Source organism: Chiloscyllium plagiosum, chromosome 17 (genome assembly GCF_004010195.1).
Source record: "Chiloscyllium plagiosum isolate BGI_BamShark_2017 chromosome 17, ASM401019v2, whole genome shotgun sequence".
NCBI classification, from domain to species: domain Eukaryota; kingdom Metazoa; phylum Chordata; class Chondrichthyes; order Orectolobiformes; family Hemiscylliidae; genus Chiloscyllium; species Chiloscyllium plagiosum.
In genome coordinates this window covers 1,796,631-1,809,020 of record NC_057726.1, presented here as the reverse complement: position 1 = coordinate 1,809,020, position 12,390 = coordinate 1,796,631, and the positions used below count along the sequence as shown (strand labels likewise).

The 12,390-nt window shown below is 43.0% G+C and overlaps 1 protein-coding gene across 1 annotated transcript in view; it reads right to left on the bottom strand.

Annotated features, from left to right (window-relative positions):
- Positions 1-12,390, bottom strand: part of zc3h18 (zinc finger CCCH-type containing 18) — a 222,396-nt gene that overhangs the window by 26,630 nt on the left and 183,376 nt on the right. Inside the window, exon 15 of the mRNA XM_043707500.1 lies at positions 11,751-11,911. Within this exon, the coding sequence (XP_043563435.1) occupies positions 11,751-11,911 (161 nt within the window). The remainder of the gene's footprint in view (positions 1-11,750; positions 11,912-12,390) is intronic.

The following is a 12,390-nucleotide window of genomic DNA, read 5'->3' as shown; positions in this document are numbered from 1 at the left end:
CCTGTACACAATACTTTTGACCAATAAAGGAAAGCATATCAAACGCCTTCTTCACTATCCTATCTACCTGTGACTCCACTTTCAAGGAGCTATGAAACTGCACTCCAAAATCTCTTTGTTCAGCAACACCCCCTAAGGCCTTACCTTCCCCATGGTAGGCTATTGCACCAAATCTGGGGGCAGGGGATTGAAGGTGATTTAGCCGTTTGGATCAGAAATTAGCTAGCTGAAAGAAGACAAAAGGTGGTGGTTGATGGGAAATGTTCATCCTGTAATTCTGTTACAAGAGGTGTACAGCAAGGATCTGTTTTGGGGCCATTGCTGTTTGTCATTTTTATAAATCACCTGTATGAGGGGTGTAGAAGGATGGGTTAATAAATTTGTGGATGACACCAAGATTAGTAGAGTTGTGGATAGTGCCGAAGGACATTGTAGGTTACAGAGGAAATAGATAAGCTGCAGAGCTGGGCTGAAAGGTGGCAAATGGAGTTTAATGTGGAAAAGTGTGAGGTAGTTCACCTCGCAAGTAGTAATGGGAACACAGAGTACTGGGCTAATGGCAAGATTCTTGGTAGTGTAGATGAATAGAGAGATCTTGGTGTCCATGTGCATTGGTCCCTGAGAGTTGCCACTCAGGTTGATAGGGTTGTTAAGAAGGCATATGGTGTGTTAGCTTTTATGGGTAGAGGGATTGAGTTTTGGAGCCACGAGGTCACGCTGCAGCTGTACAAAACTCTGGTGCGGCCACATTTTTGCAGTATTGTGTACAGTTCTGGTCACCGCATTATAAGGAAGATGTGGAAGCTTTGGAAAGGGTTCAGAGGAGATTTACTAGAATGTTGCCTGGTATGGAGGGAAGGTGTTATGAGGAAAGGCTGAGGGACTTGAGGCTCTTTTCATCAGAGAGATGATTAATTGAGACATATAAGATAATCAGAAGGTTGAATAGGATGGATAGTGAGAACCTTTTTCCACAGATGGCGATGGCTAGCATGAGGGACATAGCTTTAAATTGAGGGGTGATAGATGCAGATCAGATGTCAGAGGTAGTTTCTTTACTCAGAGTAATAGGGGCGTGAAATGGCCTGCCTGCAACAACATTATACTTGCCAACATTATGTGCATTTAAACGGTTATTGGACAGACATATGGATGTAAATAGAATAGTGTAGGTTAGATGGGCTACAGATTGGTTTCACAGGTCAGTGCAAAGGGCTGAAGGGTCTGTACCGAACTGTAATGTTCTATGTTCTAATATCCTGTTGTAATTTTACGCTGTCAAAGTGTTTACAATGCTGCCCAACTTTGTGTCAGTAGCGAATTAGATTTTTAGCATTTTCTGCCATTATCCAAGTGAATAATTAAAGCCCTAACACAGAGGACTAGTCCTGCCAATTTAAGCATTTACACATTATTCCAACTCTGTTTCCTCTCACTCAAACAATTTCCAATCCATGGTAGTAATTTGCCCTCAATTCTGTGGGTTTGCCCCTTAGCTAACATTCTCTTGTGTGGGGCTTTATGAAAAGCTTTCTGGAAGTCTACATAAACAATATCCATTGGCTTACCTTCACACCATGATACATAAGGGATAAGATTTAAATGCAGGTTGAAAAATCGAATCTGCATCTCACCACACCACAAACATTCTGATTACACAATATTTCATATAAGATAACAGCAGGAAATAAAATAGAAAGCAACCACAGCCAGTATTCTCCTCCCACCAGTTTCTTACAACATTCCAATGCAGTGTGGTATTAACCATACAGAATGGATCTCACGAGTTTAGGTATTTTCATCATGTAGGAAACTAGCATTGGTGACTGAGTACCTGTTCAAGGTAACGGAAATTGCCCCTATTGTGACATCAGGAAGTGGTTCTTCATACAAATGATATGGATTTAGAACAGGAGGGTTTCCTGAAACAGTATGTCGAAGGGCCGACAAGAGGGGAGGCCACACTGGATCTGGTGCTTGGTAATGAATCGGGCCAGATGTTTGATTTAGTGGTAGGTGAGCACTTTGGAGAGAGTGACCATAATTCCGTTATGTTTAGTTTATCGATGGAAAGGATAGGTACATGCCACAGCGCAAGAGTTATAGATGGGGGAAGAGCAATTATAATGTGATTAGGCAAGACTTAGGATGCATAGAATGGGGTAGCAAAATGCAGGGGATGGGGAAAATCGAAATGTGGAGCTAGTTTAAGGAACAGATATTGCATGTCCGTGATAGGTATGTCCCTGTCAGGCAGGAAGAAAGTGATAAGGTAAGGGACCTGTGGTTTACTAAAGAAATTGCATCTCTTGTTAAGCTGAAGGAGGAGGCTTATGTGATGTTGAGACGAGATGGTTCTGATGAGGTGATGGACAATTACAGATTAGCAAGGAAGGAATTAAAGAGAGAACTAAGAAAGGAGAGGACACGAGCAATCTTTAGCAAATAGAATAAAGGAGAACCCGAAAGCTTTCTACAGGTATGTGAGGAATAAAAGGATGACTAGGGTAGGAATAGGGCCAGTCAAAAACAGAAGTGGGAAGTTGTGTGTGGATCCTGTAGAGATTGGAGAGGTGCTAAACGAATATTTCTCATCTGTTTTCACTCAAGAAAAGGAGAGTGTTGTAGAGGAGAAGAATGAGATATGGGCTATTAGACTAGAAAGGATTGAGGTTAGTAAGGAAGAGATGTTATCAATTCTAGAAGGACTGAAGGTAGACAAGTTCTCTGGGCTGGATGGGATTTATCTGAGGATTCTCTGAGAAGATAGGGAGGAGATGTTGGACTCTTTGGCCTTGATCTTTGAGTTGTCATTGTCTAGAGATTTAGTACCAGAGGACTGGAGGATTGCAATTGTGCCCATGTTCGAGAAGGGCAGTGGAGATGACTCAGGTAATTATAGACCAGTGAGCCTTACGTCTGTTGTAAGAAAGGCTTTGGAATGGCTTACAATAGATAGGATTTATAATCATCTAGCAAGCAATAATTTGATTGGACATTAGATTAGATTACTTAGTGTGGAAGCTGGCCCTTCGGCCCAACAAGTCCACATCGACCCGCCGAAGTGCAACCCACCCAGACCCATTCCCCTACATTTCACCCCTTCACCTACCGCTACGGGCAATTTAGCATAGCCATTTCACCTAACCTGCACATTTTTGGACTGTGGGAGGAAACCGGAACACCAGGTGGAAACCCACGCAGACACGGGGAGAATGTGCAAACTCTACACAGTCGCCTGAGGCGGGAATTGAACCCGGGTCTCTGGCGCTGTGAGGCAACAGTGCTAACCACTGTGCCGCCTATAGTCAACATGATTTTGTCAAGAGCAGATTGTGTCTCACAAACCTCATTTGAGTTTGTGGAGAAGATGACCAAGCAAGTGGATGAGGATAGGGCAGTTGACGTGGTGTAAATGGACTTCAGTAAAGCCTTTGGTAAGGTTCCACATGGTAGGCTGTTGCAGAAGCATAGAATTGAGGGTGATTTAGTAGTTTGGATTAGAAACTGGCTTTCTGTAAGAAGGCAGCGAGTGGTGGTTGATGGAAAATATTCAGCCTGGAGTCTGGTTACTAGTGGTGTGCCACTAGGATCTGTTTTGGGACCACTGCTGTTTGTCATTTTCATAACTAACTTGGATGCAGGCATAGGTGGATGGGTTAGTAAGTTTGCAGATGAAATTAAAATTGGTGGATAGCGTACATTGTGGAAAAACGTCGCAGGTTGCAGGGGGACTTGGATAAACTGCAGAATTGGGCTGAGGGGTGGCAAATGGAGTTCAATGCAGATAAATGTGAGGTGATTCCCTTTGGGAAGAATAACAGGAAAGTAGAATACTGAGTCAATGATAAGATTCTTCATGCAAGGTTTGTAGCTCAGGTTGAGGTTTAGGATGTAGGTTTGCTCGCTGAGCTGTAGGGTTGATATCCAAATGTTTCATTACCTGGCTAGGTAACATCATCAGTGGCAACCTCCAAGTGAAGCGAAGCTGTTGTCTCCTGCTTTCTATTTATATGTTTGTCCTGGATGGAGCTCCTGGGGTTTATGGTGATGTCATTTCCTGTTCATTTTCTGAGGGGTTGATAGCTGATGATGTTACCTAGTCAGGTAATGAAACATCTGGATATCAAACCTACAGCTCAGCGAGCAAATCTACACCCTAAAGGTTCTTCATAGTGTGGATGTGCTGAGGAATCTTGGAGTCCATGTACATAGATCTCTGAAAAGTTGCCTCCCAGATTGATAGTGCTATTAAGAAGGCTTACGGTGCGTTAGGTTTTATTGGTAGAAGGACTGAGTTTCGGAGCCATAATATCATGCTGCAACTATACAAAACCGCTTGTGAGGCCGTACTTGGAATATTGCATACACTTCTGGTCAGCCCATTACAGGACGTGGAAGCATTGGAAAAGGTGCAGAGGAGATTTACCAGGTTGTTGCCTGGTCTGGAGGGAAGGTCTTATGATGAAAGGTTGAGACACTTGGGTCTGTTCTCATTGGAGAGAAGGCGGTTAAGAGGGGATTGGATAGAGATATACAAGATGATCAGAGGATTAGATAGGGTAGACAGTGAAAGTCTTTTTCCTAGGATGATGATGTCAGCCCGTACAAGTGGCATAGCTACAAATTGAGGGGTGATAGATTTAAAACAGATGTCAGAGGCAGGTTTTTTACTCAGAGTGGTAAGGACATGGAATGCCCTGCCTGCCAATGCAGTTAACTCAGCCACATTAGGGAGATTTAAACAATCCTTGGATAAGCACATGGATGATGATGGGATAGTGTAGGGGATGGGCTTAGATTAGTTCACAGGTTGACGCAACATCGAGGGCTAAAGGGCCTGTTCTATGCTGTATTGTTCTATGTTCTATGAACCCTTTCTCCCAAAACGCTGAGGCTTATTGAAAATGAAAAGCCTTGTTAGTAATAGCATTACTGTAATGGAGCGATGACTGGTAAATGGGAGTTTGGGTCCAGGTCAACAATGATTCTAACAGACCAAGACTGAAGGTACAATCACCTTTTGTGATTTTGCTAAACTGAAAACTAAAATCTGAGATTATAATATACAGACAGAATATACAGGCGTGAAATACAAAGCATCATCAGGAAGTACATTTCCAAACATTTTTAACAGTAACCTTGTTCACTGCAATAAAAAAAAAGTGCACTCCAGTTTATTGAAGGCCCTCTACAGACAGGATACTACAGGAATTTCTCTCAAACCCAGGGAACCATCGATGCATTTCTCACACAGGCACACTATACACAGATACGGGTGTGTCAAGCCTTGGTCCAACCGTCTTCAACTGCTTAATCAATGAAATACCCTCCATTGTAAGGTTGGAATGCTTGCAGATAATTGCATAATGTTCAGCATGATTCACAATTCCTCAGATACTGAAGTAGTCCATGTAAAAATGCAATAAGAGCTAGACAATATCCAGTCTTGGGCTGACAAGTGGCAAGTAACATGTGCGCTGCATAAATGCCAGGCAATGACGATCTCCAGTAAGACATAGTCTAACCACTGCCCTTTGACATTCAATGGTATTACCATTGCTGAGTCCCCCACTATCAACATTTTTGGGGTTACCATTGACCAGAAACTCAACTGAACTCAGCCATATAAACACACTGACCACAACAGCAGGTGGGAGGCTAGGAATACTGTGGCAAGTAACTCATCTCACCAAACACAACTTCTGTGTCTCCTGATGTTTGACCAGGTAGTTGCCAAAACCAGTTTCCACAGCCACATCACATTCCTCAGTGACTGCCTATGGCTTAAATTCACCTAGTTCTGAGGAATGGTCACCAAACTTGAAATGTTAACTCTGATTTCCCTTCACAGATGCTGCCGGACCTGCTGAGCTTTTTCAGCAAGTTTTTGTTTTCGTTAGCAACTAGACTGTCTCTGATAGGTGGTGAGGGAATCAACTTACTAAAACTTACTAATCTGCCTGTGGTAGATGTATCTATTCCTGACAATTTTAGATAGGAGTCATCAAAACACTGTTCTTGTGGAGATGAATTCTTGTCTTTGTACTGATGATGTCTTACATTGTGCTGTATAGCATTTTGACCATGTAAATGCCATGGAATGGCTGATGAAGGGGTCTTGCCCAAAACGTTGATTCTCCTGCTCCTCAGATGCAGCCTGACCTGCTGTGCTTTTCTAGCACCACACTCTTGACTCCGATCTCTGTCATCTGCAGTCCCCACTTTCTCTGCTATCCAAGCTGTTCCAATACAGCTACAGCAATGGCACTCTAGCTAACAATGCAGAAAATTGCCCAGGTATGTCCTGTATACAAAAAACAGGTCAAATCCAACCCGGCCAATTACAGCTTCATCAGACTGCTCTCAAATCAGCAGTAACGAGATGGAAGGGTTGTCAACAGTGCGATCAAGCAGCACCTGCTCAGCAAAGCTTACTTTGACCACTCACTTGTAACCTCATTGCAGCTTTGTTTCAATATGAACAAAAGTGCTGAATTCCGGAGGTGAGATGAGGGTGACTGCCTTGAGATTAAGGCACCATTTGCCGAACAAAGCTGGAGTGAATGAGAATCTCTCTTGTGGTGGAGTCATACTTGACACATGGGAAAATGGTTGTGGTTGGTCAGCTCAGCTCCAGGACATCTCTGCAGGGGTTTCTCAGGATAGTGTCCTAGGCCCAAACATCTTCAGCTGCTTCATGAATGACTTCTCCATCATAAGGTCAGAAGTGGGGATGTTCACCAATGATTGCACAATATTCAACCACTCGCAACTCCTCAGACACCGAAGCAGTCAATGTATGAATGCAATAAGATATGACCAGATCCAGGTTTGGGCTGATGGCTGACAATAGCATTTGAGTTGCTTTTTGACAAATGATTATCTCCAACAAGAGAGAATCCAATAATTGCCCCTTGAGCTTAATTGGCAATACCAATGCTGAATCTCCTATTATCAATATCCAGAGGTTACCATTCACCAGAAAATGAACTGGACAATCCATAAATCGTGTGGAAGTGTCTTGTGGGGACACGTTGGTGATCCTTTCTCTGGACCAGGAGGATGGGATCCAAGTCCCACATGTCTGAGAGGTATGTAATTACATTTCTGAAAGATTGATTAAAAAACATCTTTAAATCCTGTGACTACAGGATCACGTCAGAAGTTTGGAGTCATGCAGTGAGTAATTCACGTCCTGACACCCTAAAGCCACGTGTCAAGTAAGTGACTAATTACTCTCCATGTGCCTGTCCACAGTTCCAAAAACACTCAAGCCTGACGTCATCTAGGACAAAACAGTCCACTTGAGTGAACTTACTCCATCAGTGAGACACTGGCAGCAGCAATGCAGTACCACCTTTAAGATGCATTGCAGAAATTCATAGAAACACGGAAAACAGGAGGAGACCATTAAAGCCTTTGAAGCCTGCTTCGCCATTCAGCATAATCATAACTTACCATCCAACTCAGTAGGTCCATTCAACCTTTCTACCCATTCCCACCAAAGCTTCTTCAACATCACCAAAGAAACTCATTAGCCTTACCATCTTGAAGGACAAGGGCAGCAGATACACCGGAATATAAACTGCAAGCCCCCCTCCAAGTCACATAACATCCTGTCTTGGAAATAGATCACCATTCCTTCAGTGTCACTGGGTCAAAATCCTGGAACTGCCCCCCCAACAGAATGTGGGTCTATTTACAGCAAACACACAACAGCAGTTCCTTCTCACTGGCAATAAATGCTGGCACAGTGAGCGATGTTTACATCCAATGATTGAACAAAATGAAAGCACAAGGACCCCCAAATCACTTTTTCCTGCAGCCTTTTGTATTTAACTAATGTTTGCTCCTGTTTTCGTCTTATCAAAGAGCATACTTATACATTTTCTGAAGTTAGAAGGAGAGGGAGAGAGAGAGAGAGATCAGAGTTTGGAGATGAATGGGTAAGTTTGTGTAATCAGTTGCTATGTTATTGTCTGCAGTTGATAAAGTTTGAAATGGCATGATAACTCGGCCCCTTGGAATGCTCCTCCTGCAATATGAGGGAAACCAGGGATACTTCCAGTGTCCATAGTGATCACATATGCAGGAATTATGTTCAGCTGCGATTCCTCTAGCTGCAGATGGACTTACCATGGAGGACCCATGAGGCTGAGAATGTCATGGCTAACATGTTTAGTGAGCTGGTCATGCCACCAGTCAGGGCTACACAGATATAGAAGAGTTGGGTGACCACCAAGATGATTAGTAAGCATGGGTAGACAGTGCAAGAATCCCCTGTGGCTATTCCCCTCTCAAACAGTTTGGGGGGTGATGGCTGAGCAGTATTATCGCTGGACTATTAAACCCAAGATCCAGGTAATGTTCTGGGAACCCAGGTTTGAATTCCATTTGATGATGGAATTTGAATTCAATAATTATCTGGAATTAAATAGTCTAATGATGACCATGAATCCACTGTTGATTGTCAAAAGACCCACCTGAATAACTAATGACCTTTAGGGAAGGAAACTGCCATCCTTACCTGGTCTGGCCTACATGTGACTCCAGACCCACAGCATGTAGTTGACTCTTAACCACCCTCTGGGTAATCATGGGTGGGAAATAAATACTGGCCCAGCCAGTGATGCCCTCATCCTGGGCATAAATGAAAAAAATACTGTTTTGGTGTGGAGTGGTTGTGGCCACTCAGGGAAACCAGCAGTAGCCAGATCAGTAGCACCTTGTCTGGTACTGTTGTACAGTAGGGAGGGTCAAAGTCTAAGTGAGCATTTGTGATAGGGGACTCTATAGACAAGGACACAGATAGGTGTTTCTATGGCCACAAGCAAGATTCCAGGATCTGTTGTCTCCCCGAGTGTCAGGGTCAAGGATGTCTCTGAGCAGTCACATTCTGAAGAGGAAGTTTAGGCAGCCACAGGTTGTGGTCCATACTGGTACCAATGACATAGGCAGAAAGAGAGATGCAGCCCTGCAAAGGGAATTTAGGGACTTATGTAGGATGTTGAAAAGCAGAACTCACGGGTTGTGATCTCAGGATTACATCCTGTGCCATAGGCCGGAGGAAGATAGTAGTTAGATACTAGGCCTGTGGGGGCGGCACAGTGGCACAGTGGTTAGCACTGCTGCCTCACAGCGCCAGAGACCTGGGTTCAATTCCCGACTCAGGCGAACTGACTGTGTGGAGTTTGCACATTCTCCCCGTGACTGCGTGGGTTTCCTCCGGGTGCTCCGGTTTCCTCCCACAGTCCAAAGATGTGCAGGTCAGGTGAATTGGCCATGCTAAATTGCCCGTAGTGTTAGGTAAGGGGTAAATGTAGGGGAATGGGTGGGTTGTGCTTCAACGGGTCAGTGTGGACTTGTTGGGCCGAAGGGTCTGTTTGCACACTGTAAGTAATCTAATCTAATCTAAAGAGCTGGCATAGAAGGGACCTGTACAAGGAGGATAAGGTTTTGCACATTCACTAAAATGATCTATCTCACTGTTGACATTATGTCACCCTCACGACTTGCCTCCCACTTGTTGTGGCATCTGTAAACTTTGCAACAGCATGTTCACTTCCCTCGTCTCAGTTACTTATAGTTACAGGTTGCCAACCTGAAAATGCTCTTATCCTAGCTCGCTCCAGTTTATTAATTAATTAATTCTCTATCCATGTTAATATACAACCACAAGACCAGGGGCTCTTATCTTATTACGTAGCCTTATGTACCATAGCTTACTGAACGCCTTTTTGAAATTCAAACACTAGTTCTCCTTTATCTCTCCTGCTTAAATAGGTCATCTTAGCCTCACCGCGTTGAAGCTCATCTGTCCACTGGACCAACTGTTCACTGTGTCTTTTTGAAGTTCTACACTAGGCTCTTCACAATTTACAATACTTCCAAATTTTCAATCATCCGTAAACTTTGAAATTGTCTTCTACAGGCTACGATCTGTATCATTGACAGATATTAGTCAAAACAAGGATCCAAATACCGATTCCAACTCAAATTTCATCCTTTGACCTTTGAACCCACCCAGGATAATAGGACTCCTCTCTCTAAATACTGATGCCTGGGGAACATCATTACAACTCTCCTCCAGACTGAAAAATATCCACTGACCATCCATCTCTGTGTCCTATTATTCAGACAATTTTGTAACCTTGGATTTAAATAAAAACTGTAACAACTGTAGATGCTGTAAATCAGAGACAACAGACAATTGGTAGGAGTAGGCCATTCGGCCCTTCGAGCCTGCACCACAAAAACAGAAGTTGCTGGAAAAGCTCAGCACGTTTGGCAGCATGTGTGCAAAGAAATCAGAGTTAGCGTTTCTTCATAACCGATAGCTGGAAAATTGTTGGTTTATATGCATAAGATAGGGGTGTGGGGGAAGGGGGAAAGGAATAAATGGTAGGCAGGGATAGAGTCTAAAGAAAGGAGAACAGTTGTACAAGGAGTGGATAAGAATCTGGCGAAGAGAATGGATAACTGTTAATGGAATGTTAATAGCCACTAATAGCCTCCATTAACAACTATACACTCTCCTAACCAGATCGTTATTCACTCCTTTGTCTGTCCAACTTTTCTTTCTCTCTCTTTAGTCTCTATCCCCACCTATTGTTTACTCCTTAATCCCTCCCCCGACCTTATTATATGCATATAAACTGACATCTTCTTAGCTTCCAGATTAGAGTGGTGCTGGAAAAGCACAGCAGGTCAGGCAGCATCCTAATTTTCCTGATGAAGGTCTTTTGCCCGAAATGTTGATTTTCCTGCACCTCAGATGCTGCTTGACCTGCTGTGATTTTCCAACACCACTGTAATCCTGACTCTAACCTCCAGCACCTGCAGTACCCACTTCCGCCTATCTTCTTAGCTTCTATCAGTTCTGAGGGAGGGTCACTGGACCCAAAATGTTAACTCTGATTTTTTTTCACAGATGCTGCCAGATCTGCTGAGCTTTTCCAGCAACTTCTGTTTTTGTGTTTGACATAGATCTATATTATTGGTCCTTCACTGTCACTGGTTTGAAATCCTGGAACTTCCTACATCTTAAAGAATGCAGTGGTTCAAGGTGGCAAATCACCACCACTCTTTCTCCCAGGCACTCAGGAATTAGCAATAAACGCTGGTCAATCTAGCAATGTTCACATCCCATGGGTGAATTTTTAAAATTATATTGGAATCTATGTTAGCTAGAAACCACATTATTTGGAAATGATCCATTTCATTAACTTCCTGCAATCCAACTCTGGATCTCACTGTTTCTGTACTGTCAATTATACTGATTTACCAAAATCTGATAACTTCAGGTTCAATTAGATATCCATTCTCCTCTTCCACTAACTTACTTCCCGAGTTTTGATGAATGCAGTTTTACAGACATTGGTTCAACTCCAATCCTTGATTCGTGCCCCTTGGATATTTTCTAATCAACCTGCCCAGAGACAATAGGAAGCCCAATCACACCCTTTCCAGCAGAGCTATAATTAAAACCCCAGCTGATTATACACTATCCACTATCGGAGTGCTGAGGCAAATTGCAGAATTACCACTGATGACCGAGCCAAGTTAATGCAGGTAAGGGTTGATGTCAGGTCTTATTGTATGTAGGCGTTGAGCTGTGGTATCCCATTGCTTTGAAGAACCCAACTGTTCACATTCACACAGTTGTGTTCACAATTTAAGATGATCCAAATAGCACCTCTGAAAATGGAAAATCTACTTCAATAAGCATTTTAAGAGGAGATACGCACATTTTTCCTTCTGCTTCTGTGCAGGAACTTGTGATCGAGAGCTGGCAGATGAGACTGGACTAGCTAAATCTGCATACATATTCTCAGAATCGGCACTTCTTACAGAGCTGCTGCTTGATGATGCACTTGACACGGATGATACACTGCTCACACTGAGGGACCTGGAACAAAATTAATGCTTTGAAACATTCTGTTTAAGGTTAGACACTGAAAGTAAATGATTTACAGTGTGCCAGTGTTGAATACATTAAAAACCATGCCTCTAGCAAGTTCCTGATCAAAGATGTAATCAACACTGGAACACAAGTAAAATACTGTAAATGGTGGGAGTCAGATGACGAAACAAAAAAACTGGAAGATGTTCTGATGTACTCTTTCAAAAGTCCTCAGCTTTGAGAATCCCAAAATGAAGAGGGAAACAAAGTAGGAAACTACTGGCGATTTAATCCAACATTTGGTATGGGGAAAGTTTTAGAATCTGTTATGAAGGAACTTTCAGCAGGGTACTTAAGAAAATAAGAAAGGTGGCGGCATTTGGCACACTTACCTTCATTGGTCAGAGAATCAAATAAAGGAGTTGAGACGTCACATTACAACTGTACAGGACAATGGTGAGGACACAAAGTTTTGGTAGCGCTGA